Source organism: Portunus trituberculatus, chromosome 41 (assembly GCF_017591435.1).
Source record: "Portunus trituberculatus isolate SZX2019 chromosome 41, ASM1759143v1, whole genome shotgun sequence".
NCBI lineage: Eukaryota > Metazoa > Arthropoda > Malacostraca > Decapoda > Portunidae > Portunus > Portunus trituberculatus.
This window is the reverse complement of record NC_059295.1, coordinates 38,640,862-38,661,287: the sequence shown is the minus strand read 5'-3', so window position 1 is coordinate 38,661,287 and position 20,426 is coordinate 38,640,862. Positions and strand designations below refer to the sequence as shown.

At 37.3% G+C, this 20,426-nt stretch overlaps 1 protein-coding gene across 2 annotated transcripts in view; it reads right to left on the bottom strand.

The window, feature by feature from the left end:
- LOC123516937 (diacylglycerol kinase epsilon-like) overlaps positions 1-20,426 on the bottom strand; it is a 56,352-nt gene that overhangs the window by 9,065 nt on the left and 26,861 nt on the right. For both annotated transcript variants that reach the window (XM_045276726.1, XM_045276725.1), the window contains exons 9-10: positions 14,845-15,022; positions 6,680-6,816 (exon numbers count right to left, since the gene is read on the bottom strand). In XM_045276726.1, the coding sequence (XP_045132661.1) occupies positions 6,680-6,816; positions 14,845-15,022 (315 nt within the window). The remainder of the gene's footprint in view (positions 1-6,679; positions 6,817-14,844; positions 15,023-20,426) is intronic.

Here is a 20,426-nt window from a genome sequence, read left to right as displayed (position 1 = left end):
AGCTACGGTGATACTATTTGCACAGCAGAGACAACGGGGAAGGTATCGTCGCCAATTTTGGATGCGTCCAACGTTTAGAGAAAAAAACACTGGTGAAAGGAACCATATGATACATGTCAACAGCTCGTAGCCTCGTCCACACCAGTGCTACCACCACGTCTGTGACAAAGTTCGAGACATGCTTCCTTCATGCGTCGAGCAGTGTTTCGGGCAATGTTCTAAGGCAAGTGTGTCCACACCTTTAGGTTCCTCCAACTGGAAGAGGCAAAATGCTAAAGGCATCTCTGCTTTGGGGGACGGCAGCAGCAGCACCACCACCACCACTAAATCTCTCTCTCTCTCTCTCTCTGTACCTTGCACACAAACACACACACACACACACCTGCGGAAGGATCATTAACACACACACGAGACGCGGTCGAGGGAGGACACACTGGCGTCGTTCCGACAATCAGCTGATCTTCACTAAATACCTGTTGTACAGTATTTACAGTGGCCTGGGCAGGTAGTGTGGACTCATTTTTTTCATGAAATCAATTACTAAGGAATGAAGAGTGAAAAAGAGATTCCATCAAAATGCAGACATGAGACTAGAGAAGGAATGAAAGCTGATGATGACTATGTTGGTGAGGGAGAGTGCATATTCGAAGGCTTCGATACGACGAATACTTCACTACTTAAGATAGTGTTAAATATCGAACATAAACTAGATAAATTGATAAAGAAGAATATGAAAATGAAAGAGAATGAAGAACAGGAAAAAGAGTTTATAAAACTGAGAGAAAGAATAAAAAAAGTGGAAGAAAACAAAGCTAGGCTAAGAGCGGAAAACGAAGAACTAAAAAAGGAAGTAGCTAACTACAAAAAGCAGATGGAAGAAGGACTCGGTAAAGCCGATAAAGAAAAAAGAGAAGCTGAAAGATCTAGTAAACAAGGAAGAGGAAAGAGTACAGAACGTGATTAAAAAAGAAGTACACGCATGGAGAGTCCAAGATAAGAAAGATAAGGCTGATTTTCAGGAGGTAATTCAAGAACAACTAAAAGAAAAAGAAGAAAATATGACAAGCAAAATGATAGGAGATCAAAAGACCAAAAGAAAATCTAGTTAGAGAAATTGCAGAAAAAAAGAAGTGTAATCGTATTTGGAATAAAAGAAAAAAATATAAAATATAGACCAAAAAGAGAAAAAGAAGAAATAAAATCAGTCAAAGACCTACTGAAGAATCTAAACGATAAAGATAGGCAGAACTTGGAAGAGGAAGTAGAAGAAATAAACAGAATGGGACCATATCAAGAAGGAAAAACGAGACCAATTAAAATACTACTAAAATCACAAGCAGCAACAGAAGAAATATTATATAGAACAACTAAACTCAAAGAAACAGAAGGCTGCAAGGATATCTATATAAAGAAAAATAGAAATGAGGAAGAAAGGAAGAGATACAATGAACTGGCAGCAGCAGTAAGGAAAAAGAATAATGAAAGGTCAGAAGAGGAAAAGAGGCATTTTTTTGGAGAATTCTAGGAGACAGGATAAGGAAATGGTATATAAACGAGAAGGAAGAGAAAAAAGTGGAACAAGTTTAACTAAAAATGATAAAGGCAAAAGACTAAAAATGATGTATACGAACATAGACGGGTTTTATCAAGTAAACTAGAATTAAGAGATTACATAAAGAAAGAAAATCCAGATATTGTATGCCTGGCTGAAACAAAACTAAATAAGGCAATCAAACTAGACTTGGATAATAGGTATAATGTATGGAGAAGAGACAGAGTGGGTAAAGGAGGAGGAGGAGTCATGATTATGTTAAGGAAGGAGATAGTGATAAACCAAGTGGAATGTGGGAAGGAAAAGCAGAAGTATTGTATGTTAAGATGCATATTAATAAAAAAGAGTTAACAATCATTGTAACATATGTGCCACCAAAAACAAATTCATGGACCAATCAAGAATATAAAGACATGATAGATGACACAATAAGGAGTCTAACGAGAATTGTTAAAGAAAGGAAAAAGTTATATTAGTAGGAGATTTCAACTGTAAAGAAGTGGACTGGGAAAATTATGAAAGTGGTATGGGGAAGAAGCCTGGGAGAAAGATTCTTGAACCTAATGATAGACAATATGATGGACCAGAGAGTAAAGGAATGCACAAGATTCAGAGGAAACGACGAGCCAGCGAGATTGGACCTAGTTTTTACAAGGGGTATACAAATGAATGATGACATAAGATATAAGTGCCCATTAGGAAAGAGTGACCATGTAATATTAGAAATAGATATAGAGAAGAAGGAAAGGAAGATAGAGATGATTCATACAAAGGAGACCGATTAAATTACAGAAAGGCTGATATTGAGAATCTCAAGAACTAGTTTAAAAACGTAAACTGGGAGGAGATGGAAAACTCAAGAGACGATGCAAGAGAAATATAACTTATTTTTGGAAATATACAAAACAGGAGTCAGGGAATATATCCCGAAATATAGACCTAAAGAAGAAGGAAAGAAAGATTGGTTTAATGCAAGGTGTGCTAGGGCAAAGGAGAAAAGAGATGGAGCATGGAAAAGGTGGAGGAGAAATAGAAATCCAGCAAATATGGAAAACTTCAAGGCAGCGAGAAATAAATATGTTAAGGTGAGGAAGGAAAAGAAAAAGAACTTCGAAAAGGACATTGTCAAAATTGTAAGGAGCAACCAAAATTGTTCTATAGATTCATAAATGGAAAAATTAGGCAAAGAGGAACAATAGAAAGGTTAAAAGGAGAGAACGGGATGGTGGAAGACCCAAAAAGTATGGCAGAACTATTAAATAATAAATTCCAGGAGGTCTTTACTAAGGAATCCAAATTTGAAAGGCCACAGGGTAATAGAGAGACCGTCTATATGAAAGAGATTAAAGTAACCAAGCTTGAAATAAAAGAGTTAATGAAGGAACTGGATGAAGAGAAGGCAATGGGACCAGATGAAGTCTCAGGCAGAATACTGAAAGAATGTAGGGAAGAACTAGCAAGTCCTATATACAACATCATAAAATGCTCAATAGAAAATGGAACAGTACCAGTAGAATGGAAAAGAGCTGAGGTGGTTCCCATATATAAGAGCAGAAGGAAGGAAGAACCTTTAAATTACAGACCGGTATCACTAACTAGTGTAATATGCAAGATGTGTGAAAGAATAATAAAGAAACAATGGATCGAGTTCCTTGAAGACAACAAATTAATATCAAATAGCCAATTTGGTTTTAGAAAAGACGGTCTTGTGTAACTAATTTATTGAGTTTCTATTCTAGAATAGTTGATAGAGTAGAAGAGAGAGAGATGGGTTGACTGTATTTATTTGGATTTAAAAAAGGCATTTGACAAAGTGCCACATGCAAGATTACTATGGAAGTTAGAGGAGAAGGGTGGCTTAAAAGGAAGCACATTGAGATGGATAGAAAATTATTTGAGGGGGAGAGAAATAAGGACAGTAGTTAAAGATATGAAATCCAAGTGGAGAGCAGTAAAAAGCGGAGTGCCACAGGGGTCAGTATTGGCACCAATACTTTTCCTCATTTATATTAACGACATGCCAGAAGGAATGAACAGCTACATAAATTTGTTTGCAGATGATACGAAACTGTGCAGAGTTATAAAGCAAAAGGAGGATTGTGAAATACTGCAAGAAGACCTAAATAAGATCTGGGAATGGAGTAAAAGTGGGAAATGGAATTCAATGTGAACAAAAGCCATGTCATGGAAATGGGAAAGAGTGAAAGACGACCTGTGGGAATCTATAAGATGGGAGATGGAGTAGAACTGGAGAAAGTTAAAAAGGAAAAGGACTTAGGAGTGACGATGGAAGAAAACAATCAACCAGTAAGCCATATTGATAGAATTTTTAGAGAAACATATAATTTGCTAAGGAATATTGGAATAGCATTTCACTACATGGACAAAGAAATGATGAAGAAATTGATAAGTACTATAATAAGACTCAGATTGGAATATGCAGGAGTAGTGTGGACCCCTCATAAAAAGAAACACATAAGGAAATTGGAGAGACTACAAAAAATGGCTACAAGAATGATTCCAGAATTTGAAGGGATGACATATGAGGAGAGACTAAAGGCTATGGATCTACTAACCCTAGAACAAAGAAGGGAGAGAGGAGACCTGATACAACTTTACAAATTGATCAACGGAATGGACCAAGTGGATAATGAGAAACTAATCCTGAGAGAAGAATATGACATCCGAAGCACAAGATCACATAGTAAAAAGGTGAGAAAAGGAAGATGTCTGAGAGATGTTAAAAAATAGTTTCCCGCTGAGATGTATTGAGACGTAGAACAGTTTAAATGAAGAAGTAGTGTCTGCAACGAGTGTGCATACTTTTAAAGTAAGATTGGATAAGTGTAGATATGGAGACAGGGCCACACGAGCATAAAGCCCAGGCCCTGTAATACTACAACTAGGTAAATACACACACATGGAGAGAGAGAGAGAGAGAGAGAGAGAGAGAGAGAGAGAGAGAGAGAGAGAGAGAGAGAGAGAGAGAGAGAGAGAGAGAGAGAGAGAGAGAGAGAGAGTGTTGAATGAATTTTTCCCTCATTTGAATTTCATGGATAACCAATGTACCATATTTGATGTCTCATAAGACACATGGACTTATAATTATAAAACACACCCAGTTTTAGCAGACATTGAAATGATAAAAAAAAAAAAAAGGTAAAAAGCATATAGATTTAAGTTCTGAATATGAAATGAAGGATTTCACCTGACATTTGAAGATTCTCACATGCATTTAGATAATTTTTAGATCCCATTTTAAAAACTTTAATATTTGTTAGTAGCCTATGTACCAATCTTATTGTGAGATGTAAACATGTACCTAGCATATGGCATTAGCACTAACTGTGAGAGACTACAAGTCTAATAATCAAAATTTTTCTTTTTTTACCATAATTTTTTTTACATGTATGCAAGGTAAGAATGTTAAAAGATAAGTGCAATTTTAATTGTATGAAAGTGTGTCTAACCTCAAGGAGTAACAGCATCACAATGTAAAGAATGGAGTGAGTCTTGCTTGTGTCAAGATCAAGATCACCAATCACGTGTTTTGTTTTGGTTCATGCAGTGCATGTCAAATTCTTCCTGATTGGTGTCAATCTAGGTGAATTACTGGTATGTATGACCTATCATATATTATCTTTAAAGAAAGAGTTGTTTTGTGGTATAGTAAATATCATCACTTTATTTACATGTGCAAAAATGTCTGTGGTTTGATTTTAGAGTCTCTGTTGCCATCGAATGACCATCAAACACTGCTTCAATACTGAACCTTGACCTTATAGGACACAGGCTCATTTCCTAAAAGTTTTTTAAGGAAAAAAAGTGTGTCATATGAGCCATCAAATGCAGTGAATAAATTGATGCACAGAAAGTTCCTCCTCCTCCTCCTCCTCCTCCTCTTCACCATCATCAACTAACACCTGTGAGCGGAGAGTGAAAAGCAGAGAGTGCGAGTGGAGAGTGGAGAGCGGAAAGCATGAGCAGAGAGTGGAGAGAGGAGAGAGTGAGCATGAGTGGACAGAGGGAGTGTGAGCGGTGTGAGCAGAGAATGAGAAAATAGGGAACAAGCAGAAGAGCGGACTATGATTTTGAAATGTCTGCTCTCCACTTCTCTGCTCTTATTTCTAATTTTTGGCGCTTACACTCCTCCACTTGCAATTTGGAGGAGCGGAGGAGCAGAGGAGCCGATATAAGAGCACTCTTGCCCACCTCTGCTTAAATTAGTAAATTACAAAAATCCTACAGCAGTGCATCCACAATGATGTGTCCCATCTTTATGCTATCATTAAAAAAAAGGGAGAATGGACTGCAATGCTCTAGGACAGACCAAAGACTAAGCAATGTATTTGTATAATATTCCTCAATATGTGTGGGAACATAGAAGATATAGTCATATATTTATACTTTACCCAAGAACTGCATCTTGTTTGATTAACCATTTTATACTTCTTTTAACCTCTTCACTCCATCCAATAGAAAACAGCTCCCAGCACCATATCTGAGCTGGGTGACTCAGGCAGCTCTCTCTCTCTCTCTCTCTCTCTCTCTCTCTCTCTCTCTCTACAGAAATAACAATAATAGTAAGTGATTTTTTATACTAGCTACATACATTAAGAAAAAAATCCATGCAAATTTTAAAGAAAAAAAATTATAGTATGCTTACTCGACCATTTTCTGAAGATGACAAATGAGAGAAAATGTTCATTTTCATGGTTCACTAATCTATTGATTCCATAAAGAAACAAATAAATAAGATAGAATTATTGCCAGCAATGCACGTCAGTGCTTATCCTGGTATAAGCGAATCATACACCTTTTGTAATAATAATGAAAGTCAAGTAAGCCATCATAACATATACAATCTACTTTCTGAAAGATCTGATACAGTATCTGGGAAGAAAATAACACCATCTTAGCAGAAAGCAGCCATGATGCAATATGTGCATCATCAGATATGTCACAAGTCACAAGTGCTCCAATGATGCAAAATATGCATCATCATGTTGAAAGGATTAAGCAGTATACAATGTTCTATACACATTAATGTAACGTTTCCAATATTAAAATTATCAACAAACCACTAGTAACATTATCATGTGAGTTGCAATCATTATCAAAACTCACCTTGAGGGAGGAACACTGGCCCAATCTAATAGGTTCTCCCAAGCCAACCTGCAGCTGGGCAATATGGAGGGATGATGCTAGGCAGAACACCTCCATCAGGCCATCACTGAAGCTCTGCTTTGGTGCCTCACTGCCTCCTGGAAATGTAAACATACGTTAGAAATGCAGAAATAAACTATTTATGTATTTAATTCATGTCTATATGAAGAGGGACTTGCCAGTGATTTTAGTAATATCTGTATTGAAATTAATTTACTTAATGCATTGTCTTCCTAATGTGACAGAAAATGGAGAGGATATCAGAATGGACCTCATATTAACATTAAGAATCAATTGTAGTGAAATTATCCACAGAACTTAACTTTTTTTTCCTGTACCTGAAGTAAGGCTATCAGAAACTGATGGCAGAGTAAAGAAAATCAGTTCAGGAAGGTCATCCAATGACAACATGTATTGCAAGTTATAAGGACATGCATAGGTACCCTTTTGCCTCATTCTTCCTATCACTCCTGCCATGCTCTCTACTGCAGAAATATTTGGCTGTTATTTTAACTTTTTTTCAAAAAAGTAAGCAGCTTTTCATTGTATTGGCTGACAAAAAAGTGTCCTCAGACAAGATAAGTGTGTGTGTGTGTGTGTGTGTGTGTGTGTGTGTGTGTGTGTGTGTGTGTGTGTGTGTGTGTGTGTGTGTGTGTGTGTGTGTGTGTATGTGTAATTCAGCTCAGTCGTCTGCTGGTCACCCAGCCAGTCTTCTCCATTACAGAGCGAGCTCATAGCTCATAGACCGATCTTTGGGTAGGACCGAGACCACAACACACTCCACACACCAGGAAAGCGAGGCCACAACCCCTCAAGTTACATCCCGTACCTATTTACTGCTAGGTGAACAGGGGCCACAAATTAAGAGGCTTGCCCATTTGCCTCGCCGCTCCGGGACTCGAACTCGGCCCTCTCAATTGTGAGTCGAGTATGCTAACCACTACACTACACGGTGTGTGTGTGTGTGTGTGTGTGTGTGTGTGTGTGTGTGTGTGTGTGTGTGTGTGTGTGTGTGTGTGTGTGTATATATATATATATATAATCTTACACATAAGAAAACACATTGTTAACAGACAAGGGAATCTGGGGGGATGCAAAAGTGAGCAGGTTTACAGTATAATATATATATATATATATATATATATATATATATATATATATATATATATATATATATATATATATATATATACAGGACACCCCCGTTTAACGAAGGAGTTACGTTCCTAAAAAACACTTCGTTAAGCGAAACTTCGTTAAGCGAACCGATTATAACAAGTTTAACCCCTGATTTGAACTTCCATTGAGAATAAGCAAAGCGAGAGTGCATCATAGTACAGTAAAAGGTTTAATGAAAGTAAAAATTATGAAGTTAAACATTTAGATAGTTTAATTTAAGTCATTATAATGTACATAAATGTATGTCTGTATGTAACTTTATAATGTTGATGATCTTAACTTTATGAAGGGAGGAAGAGTGAAACAGGAAAGACACTAACCAGCAACCTGTGGAATATAAACAAAGTGCGCATCATTGTACTGCATACAAAACTTATGTACCACATATCCACAAGGCTTTCCATTTTATCCATTGTAGAGTCACGAGTTCAGGTGGTTCTTTTAGCTTGCAAGGAAGATACGGTCTCACCAGCCTTCTTAATAGAGTCTGCTGACTTGAAAATAGAGACAGTATAATATGGAGTCAAGATAGTGGCCAGCACTGCTATAGTTTTCTGGCCTCTCTCGTGTCTGTGAATAATATCTAGCTTCATTTGGAGAGTAAGACACTTCCTGGTCTTCTTACGAACACTAGGCCAATTGAGGGCATTTTGGTGGTAAGTTGAGCTAGGGAAGACAAGCTGCTTCTGACGCTGTTATGTTTTGACTGGGGAGTGAATGTTGCGAGTGTTGTCCACGAGAGGCTTGATCTTGATCTTGATCTTTATTCTATAGGGGTCCCAGGATTTTTCCTGAGGCAGGCCTTAGTACCAGCAGCCCCTGGTGTATTCAAAAGCCTGTCAGCTTGCGTGATATGGTGGGGCTTTCAAATTTGGAAAAAATTACCTGGATAAAACTTCGTTAAAGCGAGTTTGGTGTTCGTTAAACGAGCAGATGGTAGTAAAATGAAACCTTCGTTGTAGCAAAATTTCGTTGTGTGAACCTTCGTTAAACGGGGGTTGCCTGTATATATATATATATATATATATATATATATATATATATATATATATATATATATATATATATATATATATATATAATATATAGCTTGTGTCCTGCGAAACACTTCTCTTCCTTTGTTATATTGATCATGTTTGTTTGTTTTTTTGTTTTTTTCAAAACAGGCCAGTTTCATCACAATTAAAGATGTGTTGTGGGCTTAAGTGCTCCTTATCCTCAAATTTCCTAAATTCAGGCACAAATTACTCAGCGGCAACTCTGTCAGCACTTGCAGCCTTGCTGTGCCTCACAACAGAATGAATTCCAGTTCTTTTCTTGAAATTCCCAATCCACCCCTTACTTGCTTTAACCCCTAAAACTCGGGGATGTTGGGAATTTTAGCTCGCGGTAACTCGAGAAGTTTGGCAAGAAACACACAAATCAGCCTGTATTCATATACTGATTACACTTAGAAATTCAATAAACAAGTGAGAACAAATGGTGTTCTGCCCACAAGCAACTCTTCCTCTTTGCAATGCAAAAAAAAAAAACAAATTTCTAAAAATTTCTAGGTGCTATGGTTACCAAAGTATCACAGGTTGAATGAGGTGGTATCATCAGTGTATATGGCCTTGCATCCAATCGGGTCCAGCATCCTTGGCTAGATCAATAGAAAACGGGCCCCTTGTATCTCTCTCTCTCTCTCTCTCTCTCTCTCTCTCTCTCTCTCTCTCTCTCTCAATCAAAATGTTCGCAAAGTGATCTAATTCGTATATTTTTTGCAAAAAAAATATACAAAATACACACAATAGAAGTTGTTGGTGGTGTTGGTGGAATGTCCTCTCCCTCAGTGGTTAAACTTACTATATCTGTATCAGAGTCCAGAACATCACTATCTTCGCTCTCTATTATTGTAGAAACTGTTAATTCCAAAGCCATTCTGATACCACTCTCATTCAAAAGTTGTCTCCCCAGAACATGGCGAGAGACCCGAGGTGTAGAAGTAAGGCGCGGGAGAGGTGGCAGAATTGGACACCGTGAAATCACTGTCACTCCCACCATCCATCATGGGAGTTGGTGACACAGTGACATAAAGCATGTTTACTCCTGATGAGTGTTGCCAGCTCACAAGCAACAAAAAAAAAAAAAAAAAAAAAAAAAAAAAAAAAAGGGAAGAAAATAGCCAAAATATAGCCCAAATACGCCTAAGCGCCTATCAACGTGCACCGAGTCTTGCATGATGAATGCCTATCGATGTGTCCCAAGTTTTAGGGGTTAAAATCATCATTGCAGTCAGATGTAGTATCAGAAATAAGATCACGATGCAGCAGCCTAGCCTTTGCACAAATTATGCCCTCTGACAAAGACTCACCAGCCATCTGCCTCTGGTTTACCCAATCAACAATTTTTCCATTTCTTCCACTGCCGCAGGTCGCTTAAATTGCCTTTTCACACCAATAGCTACATCAGCTATTTTAATAAGTTCTGTCTTCTTCAGTATTGTGGCTACTGTAGATTTAGCCATACAGTACTCAGTTGCAAGATGGGTTATTCTTCCTCCTTTCTCGTATTTATCCATAATTTCCTTTTTCCTTTCAATGGTTGTCACTACATTCTTTCTTGTAGGCTTATTCTCATCACTAACAAGCCTCTTCAGTGCCATTGTAAGTTTCTAAATACAAAAAAAACTTCGGAGAGAAAGTGCAGGACAATGTTATTCTTATGACAGCGAAGGATCATCTGGTTGCGGTGGCGGTGGGAAGGGAGAAACCCGTGGACGGACATTTGACTAATAGGTATTTTTTCAAGTATTAAGTCGAACTTTTGCGTTCGACTATTGAAAAGTTCCACTATTCAGATGTTTGAGTATTGAGTCTCCACTGTACATACACACACAATTTATTGACTCCATGACAGGATGAGCTACTCTCTAAGGATTTGGAATGTTTACTGATAGCATCACTTGTAGGTGCACCCAGCCTTGCCTTAACCCTTAAAGTACGGGGATTTGATTTACTTTCTGTCTGTTACAACGGGGAAAAATCACACCTATCAAAAATTATAAAAGATTTTTTTCCTTATAAAAGCATATTTTTTGTGTTATTCTGAGTAGAACGATGTAGATTTCAACATGTTATGACCTCTGAGAGCAAAGTTATTGCATATCAAATAATTCTCCCCGAACCCCTGGCAGAACCCGCCACTAAGAAATAACCCCAAGCTCGCTCTCTCTCTCTCTCTCTCTCTCCTTTCAGGCACTTGAATTTTATGTAAAAGTAAGAACTTTTGCACTTTCATGTCATGAAAATGCAAGCTCAGATATATGAAATGATGTGCAAAACAGAAAAAGAAAAAGAAACCACATATTACAAGTATTGTGGATTTCTATAATAATTGGAATCTGGCAACTCTTATTAGCAATGGGATTCACGTGACTTGGCCGACAAGCACAGTCCTGTAGAGGCAACCATGGGTGACACACACCAACACATTGCTCGAGTGGAGTACATGAGGTTTATGAACATCGCTGTGAGGGTTGGTCTCTGTCTCCCAGATCACTACAAGAATCACTACTGGAGTCTTCACTTTCTTCTGTCTCAAGAAAAAAATCACTGTCTTCATTTTCATCACTGTCTTCAATGTCACTACTGAGTAACACTGAAATAACATCACCTGGAGTACCATTTCCTCCCTCCAGGTCATGTGGGTTGCCAAATGTTGCCTCGAAATGGGAAAAGATGATCTATTGTGAGGGAACATATGTATCAAGGCTCGAGGAAGAGAACGAGAAAAGATGCCAGATACCTCCACTTGCCCCAAGACCAATAGTGAAAGGGAGAGATTCAAATGTTTAGCGCGGAAAAATCATGATTCCTGTAACGATCCCTGCCTCTCCTCCGCGACGCTCAATCACCCCAAAACGATCACCATATGTTAAGGGTTAATAATAATCAGTTGCCAATTAGGCTAATAGAAACTATGATGTTCATAGATACTTTTTATGTTAATCCAATCATAGCTTTGATTTTTAATTCCTTTAACTCCTTATATTAAAAGATACTTGTATGTGAGCTACCATATTTGATGGCTCGCGTAAGACATATGGGGTCATAAGACACCCCACTTTTGGCAGACATTGAAATAAAAAAAGAGATCAACAAGCAGATTTAAGCTCTGAATATGAAGTGAAGGATTTCACCTGATATTTGAAGACTCACATGCATTTAGATCATTATTAGATCTCAATATTTTGCATTTAAAAACTATGATCTTTGCTAGTGGGCTACACACCAATCCTGCTGTGTCTTGTGAGGTATAAACACACACCTGGCATATGGTATCGGCAGTAACTGTGACAGAATTGGAGACTACAGGGTTAATGATCATATTTTTTTTTTTTTTTTTTTACAAGTATGCAGGGCAAGAATGTTAAAAGATAGTGCAATTTTAATTGTGTAAAAGTATGTCTTATCTCAAGGAGTAATGACATCACACTAAACAATAAGATGAAGCTTATCTGTGTCAAGATCAAGATTTGCTTTGATTCATACAATGCAGGGTGCATGGTCACTTGGGAAATTCTTCCTGACTGTTGTCATTCTATGTGAATTATCAGTACCTTGAAAGAAAGAGTTGTTTTGTGGTGTAGTACCTATCATCACTTTGTTTACATTTGTGAAGATGTCTACAGTTTGATTTTTGAGCCTCTGTTGCCACCAACCACTGTCTAAATACTGAACCTTGACCTCATAGGACACAGGGTCATTTCCTGAGACTTTTTCTGGAGAAGGTGCATCTTATGGTAATTATTGGATTAATAAATCAAGGGTGGCTGTATTTTGAAACTTCCGGTAGTGGTAGTGAGGGAATGGCCACATCAAGGTTGATTCACACACATCGATGCCATATCAGTACCATGTCAGTTCAATGTCAGTGATATCTGTGCCACTTCCGTGGTGTCTATTCACACATATCCGTGGTGACACCATACAGCATGGTCAGTGATTTCAAAGATGAGGATTTGACAATGATTGTCATAATTCTTGATGAAGAGGAGGAGGCAGAACAAAAAGCGAAAAAAAGAAAGTGGGTACATGAAGGGTGGAAGAAAAGAGAAACTGAAGGAAAGTTTGCAACTCAGTACAAGGAACTAATTGATGATGAAACAAAATTTTTCCAGTACCTCAGAATGTCCAAAACCTGCTATCCATATAGTTAGGTTGTGACAAATCATACGAAACAGGATGGCTTTGCACCAATTCAATAAGCAGTTCATCATTCACTTTCTTCGCACAGCTCACAACACTAATCCGACATCCGTGAAAAGCTAAAAAATATCGGTGGCAACAATGCTAAACTTCACGGAATGAAGACGGAACTCACACTGACAGTCAAAACACGGCACTGCACCGGATGCGTGTGAACGTGTCAGCTAAATTCAAAGTAATGATATTTTTTTCACTGACACTGAAGTACTGAGCGGATGCTTCATGGATACAGCACTGATATGTGTGAATCAGCCTTTACAGCTCCTCAGGGCCCAGTTAGGCATTAGCAATAAACCTGAGTCATCAAGAAAAGAAAGTAATGCATATTCTTGCTATTTCAGAGCTCAGAAACACCTGGAACTGTGCAGAACAGGGATTGTGAATTTTGCCATGATACTATCGTACTTAAGTGAGAGAACCAACCATCACACAAGCCCTTCATGTTGTGGCTTGTTAGTGATGCACCCTTCAACATTAAGGGAGTCATCTTATACACCAGTGATAACTCAAAACCTAAACTTTTCCTTAAAAAATTGGGGATCATCTTATTTAGAGTTGTCTTATGGCCCAGCATATACAGTAGTATAATCATGCACAAGAAATTTTGGACAATTGGTGGTTTAGCATTTCAGAATGCTTTCATTAAAAAACTTGTGCAGATCACCAAAGACCCATGGTCATAGTGGGAGGGATGCTAAGGAAGGAGGATTGCTAAGTAGCAATGGGAAATGTACATAATATTCAAGCCATAGGAAATGTTACAACTGATCGCCAAAAATGCAAAACTGAGAACACTACCGTGCAGCATGTATGCATGCAAGAGTGTCTGGTGTGGTTAGTTGTGCTGCATGCAAGATTTGAATTGATGGCAACCTGTGAAAAATTGAGTCCTCATTAATTCCCATCAGGTGCCAATCCCTGAATTATCAAATCCAAGAATGTTGAACCCACAAATGCTGAGAGCTGGCTGTATTTTGTGCATATTCATCTTTAACCTCTTTGATAGACTCTTATGGAGGAGCAATGTACAAAATTCTCTCCACTTTCTTCATACTTCTTTTATACTGTCCTCAACTTTCCCTTCACATCCACCAGACTAGCCAGCATTGAGTCCCAGAATTTAATTCCTTCCATTCCACATCCCTCCTCACCTTGCCACTCTCCCTGTTCTCTGATTTCTGTACATCAATTTTCAATTTTTTTCTTTAAGACATTCCCCAAACATTATAAAACTCTTGACACTACTTCCTTCAGTGTATGCTATGATCAGTATGTCCTCAACTAAAAGTAATATCTATATCACTATATAATATATCTAACCTTAACTGCTTATGCACCCAACACATATGCAATCAAAAATATACTGACTCTTGATGTAGTCTTGCTTCCAGCTCTGACTCTTCTATCGCTTTATTCTTTGTCATGACAGCTCCTTTTGTCCCTTGATACATCTCCAACAACACTTTTATTGTCTTCTTCATAATATCTATAAACATCATTACCTGGAAATCTATTATGTGTATTGCCTCATTGGTGCATGCAATCATGCTGTACACTCTCTTGTTTCTCTCTCTTGGGATAGACTGAACCTATATGCTACAGGTAGAGGGCAAATTGTAACTCCAAAACCTAAAATAATCTTAAGTGCTACACACCAAGATTATAAAAAATAAATCCTTTTCCTACTGTTTCACTGACCTGCACCAAGAGTCCAAGGCCTGACACCAGCTCCCCAACAGGCAATATTAAGCACTACCAGTGACTCAATGTTGGGTAGAGGCACATGTCGACCATCCATGAAGAGCTCTAACCGTTGGTCCAAATCTTTGCACTCACGCTCCAGGACATCCTTGGTGCCAAAGGTGAAGTAGATCATCTGGGAAACAACATGACTTTGAACAGATATGACTTTCCTCCTAGAACACTTGTATTCATAGAGTAGAGACAGCAGTTTGCGCTACCCTAAGCAGACAATATCAGGTACGAAACCTCTAGACTCGAATTTGACAATAAAAGTTTCACCAGTAGTGTAAAATTGTATCTGCTATGATGGCAGGTGACACGCTACCCTGTATTGCTGCAGTTTCTCTGCATGGAATACTGTAAGTGAAGGAAGGTTAGGACGGCTTAGTGCACCTACTAGCCAGGTTAACACACTAGGTGGAGGGAGTTGCGCCAGTGGGAGGTCAGTGCACTATGGGATGTCGGGTTATCGTGCAAGATGCCTTAAGTTCTTTATTTTTATCCACAAGCCATTAAAATTGTTGTCATTAAGTAGTTAGTAATTCCTCTTGCTTGTCAAGGACTAAAAGAAAAAAAAAGAGATAAAAAAAGATTGCAAACTAGCTTTTTATTTTTACACATAATGTATTGACAAACAAACTGAAACTCTTAGTTAGTGTTAAAAATCATAAACAAATAAATTTCCAACAGAATTCAAACAAAAATGTTGAAAATACTCCATGTAAAGTTCTATTAAACAGTAGTAAGACAGCCTAAGTTGTATATATGAAAAAAAAAAAAAAACTCAATATCCATTGCTTTCATGTCTTCTTGAGACTTCCCACTCAAATCTATCCCACTCACACATTCTACATGCCACCAGCTGCCACACAATGCACACTTTATTCTCACTTTTGCTCTTGTATCACACTGACATTCTGCACAGAGTTCTTTCACATTTTAATGAAATCATCTGAGTCATCGTTCAAAATTGGCTCATCCACATTGTCTGAAGAGTCTGTCTCCTTGCCATTTTACTTTTACGAAACAGATAGAAATGCCCTGAACTGTTTTTCTTCCCTTTTGCTCTTCTTCTCCTCTCATTCTTTTCGTTCTTTCTCCTGCTTTTTCTTTTCCTCCATTCTCCTTCTCTTTGCCCTCAGTTTCCTGTTCCTTTATATTATTGGGTTTAGTATCACATTTCATTTACAAAAACTACCGTAATTATGTTACAAAACTTGTTAAAGAAGCAAAGTCTAACTATTATCAAATTTTTTTTTCCAATTTCAAAAATTATACCAAAAAAATATGGAAAACAATAAATGAGATTAGAAATAATTCTAACTTGAAGCACAACAAAACAACCCTACAATATAATAACTCAACTTTAGATAAGCCCCTTGACATAGCTGAGGCGTTTAATAACTACTTTTGCAGCATTGCCCCAGAACTAAGTGATAGACTACCTAACTCGCTCATAAACCCAACCCATTATCTAAAAGCCAATTTTCAAAATTCTATGCTGTTGCCAGCAATATCTACTTATGATACCATAAATATTTTAAAATCGCTAAAAAATAAAAACTCTAGTGTAAATGAGATTTCAGTTTCAGTAATAAAACACAACTCAGATATTTTTTCCATACCGTTGACCACCCTCTTTAACCACTCTATCAAAACAGGGACTTTCCCTTATATATTAAAAAAAAGCAAAAGTCATTCCTATCCTGAAAACTGGCCCAAGTAATAATCCTAAAAACTACCGCCCAATCTCAAACCTCAATATTTTCTCTAAAATCTTTGAATCCTTGATGAAAAATTTCCTGATAAGCTACCTAGAAAAAAAGAAGATTCTAAATCAAACACAATTTGGATTTAGACATAATCATAACACTTTCCAAGCACTAAATCTCTTTTCTTCATACATTTACTCAGCTCTCGAAAACAAGCTATCAGTCCTGTCTATATTCATTGACTTTGCCAAGGCTTTTGACACTGTAAATCATAAAATTCTTTTAGACAAATTATATCATTATGGCATTCGTGGTCCCATCCACTCATGGTTTACAGATTACCTAACCAACAGAACCCAATAAACTGTATTTGAAGGTGAATTTTCCACATTAAAAAACAATCACCTTGGAGTTCCTCAAGGCAGTATCCTAGGCCCAATTCCCTTTTTGCTTTACATAAATGACATATCTGATATATTCACACACTCCAAAAACATTTTATTTGCAGATGACATGACACTTTACTGAGCTGGTCCTCACCCTGAACAATTGATTACAACATTAAACACAGAACTACATCAGTTACACCAATGGTGCATATCTAATAGACTTACCATTAATACTGATAAAACATACTTTATGTTGTTTACAATTAAAAGATATCACCGTCTACCTCCACTCCAGATCAATAACAATAATATTTCAAGATCCTCCCACATTAAATTCCTTGGTGTAACCTATGACGATTCCATGAACTTTAAACTTCACATTGAAAATCTCACCCTACGAATATCCAGACATATAGCCTTACTCTATCAGAGTAAAGACGTACTGAAGTGTATTTATGCTCATATCTACCCACTACTTGCCTATTGCAATCCAATATGGTGCACCACTTATCCTACCTATCTGATACCACTTCAACTCCAACTCAAAAAATTGTTAGAATAATCACAAATAGCACCTACTTAGAACATACATGACTCCTATTTAAACAAACTCAGTTGCTAAGACTAGAGGACATAACAAAAATTGCTATATCCACTCAAATGTATAAAAAAAATGTATTCTATGCAAAATGTTGCCCCCGTCCATAATCATGATACACGTCACTGTGGCCAACTATGTCATCCTCCCCATCGCACCTCAAAGTACCGTCAATCTACATTATACTTAGGACCTGTTTACTGGAACAATATCCCTCCTAACATTAGAAATTCACCATCTGCAATTATCTTCAAAAACAAACTAAAACAACACATAATAAGTAACTACTAATAAATACTAATTGATGTTGTCTCCCATCACTGTACCCAACTCCATATATGTGGCCAAATCCATGTCCATAAATAGTAACATATTATATTTATCATTAAATTGTATACGCACCATGCATCAAGTATTAAATCCATAATCCATTATCTAAACTTTTTTTTTTTTATTATATTTAATTTTGTACTCTATTACTTGTTCCATTCTTCATGCCAATCGATCAATATCCATATGTAGACTCCAATGTATGTATTACTTTTTTTTTTATTTACTTTTATTATTGTTTACATTTACAGGTGTATGAGCGTTTATGCTTATGTATGTATCCCTAAACATACACATTGTTGTGTAAGAAAATGTATGTTTATATCTATTTAATCTTATAAATTCTCTTAGAATCCTACGCATCATTTAAAATTCTTAGGTACAACATTTAAGTATTTACTGTGTATTGTACATTATATTAAGTCCAGTTTAGTTAGTTTAGTTTTAGTTATATTATAGTTTTAGTTTTGCCTGAAAACCTCACACTTATAAAAAGGCTAGCCATAATAAATAATGTATAATACGCATACACAAAGTATGTAAATGGCTATAAATAAATGTTCAAATGTTCAAATGTTCAATGTTCAATGTATTATTCTCTTTTGTTCTAGGAATATTCTGACTACTTCATTAAATGGTTGGTGATACAAGTGTTATATACCTAATCAAATGAAGGTATTTCATGTACAGATGCGACCAGTAACTCCTTGCCATCTTAGCCCATATATTTTCCAGTAGCAATAGCTGGCAGGTCCACACCAGGTGAAGGCTTCAGGTTCCCTTAGATTGGTTAAACTCCCTCAAAAACTAAGCCTTAAAACTCCACCCACTTGACCCTCCCCTCCTGGTCCATGCCCTGTCCCTCCCCGTGACTTCAGAATGTGTGTGTGTGTGTGTGTGTGTGTGTGTGTGTGTGTGTGTGTGTGTGTGTGTGTGTGTGTGTGTGTGTGTGTGTGTGTGTGTAATTCACTGTTTGATCTGCTGCAGTCTCTGACGAGACAGCCAGACATTACCCTACGGAACGAGCTCAGAGCTCATTGTTTCCGATCTTCGGATAGGCCTGAGACCAGGCACACACCACACACCGGGACAACAAGGTCACATCTCCTCGATTTACATCCCGTACCTACTCACTGCTAGGTGAACAGAGGCTACACGTGAAAAGAGACACAGCCAAATATCTCCACCCGGCCAAGGAATCAAACCCCGGTCATCTGGCTTGTGAAGCCAGCGCTCTAACCACTGAGCTACTGTGTGTGTGTGTGTGTGTGTGTGTGTGTGTGTGTGTGTGTGTGTGTGTGTGTGTGTGTGTGTGTGTGTGTGTGTGTGTGTGTGTGTGATCTTTGTTTAATACTGCAACAACAACAACAACAACAACAACAACAACAACAACAACAACAACAACTACTACTACTACTACTATTACTACTAATACTATACTACTACTACTTAGTACTACTACTACTACTACTACTACTACTACTACTACTACTACTGCTACTACAACTACAACTACTACTACTACTACTACTACTACTACTACAACAACTACTACTACTACTACTTCTACTACTACTACTCCTACCGATACTACTACTACTACTATTACTACAACTGCTACTACTACTACTACTACTACTACTACTACTACTACTACTCTCTTTACTTAATTATTACTTTATTTATAATACGTAGTTTCAAGAGAAAATAGCAAGAAATATGCAAAAAAGATGAGAGAGAGAGAGAGAGAGAGAGAGAAATTTAATCCAGAGGTGATGAGCTGATGAGCTTCCTTAGATCAAGAGGCAGAAGGCTCAAAGTCGTAAAAGGTGTGAAATATTTGGTTAATCCTTTCTGCTTCCATCACTACCACTGCTACCACCACCACCATCGCCACCTTTATGCCTATCACATTTGAAAACTCTACTATACAATATAATTTTATTGATTTCAATAGAGAAACTTCAATGATGAAAACGAAATATTAAATCTCTCTCTCTCTCTCTCTCTCTCTCTCTCTCTCTCTCTCTCTCTCTCTCTCTCTCTCTCTCTGTATATATATATATATATATATATATATATATATATATATATATATATATATATATATATATATATATATATATATATATATGAAGGATGAGAATGGAGGAGGAGGAGGAGGAAATGGAAGATCAGAGAGATTGCTATTCTACATTTGCTATGTGAATGGAGAAAATGAAATAAAAATAAAGATCACACACACACACACACACACACACACACACACACACACACACACATTTTTTTTTTTATGTTAATGATATGCCAGTAGGAACTGACAGTTACATGAATATGTTTGCGGACGATACCAAAATTATGCGGAGAGTAAAGAATGTGGAAGATTGTAACAAGCTACAGGAAAATCTTGACAAAATATATGAGTGGAGCAAAGAGTGGCAGATGGAATTCAATATAAACAAGAGCCATGTTATGAAAATGGGAAGATGTAGATACAGAGACATGATA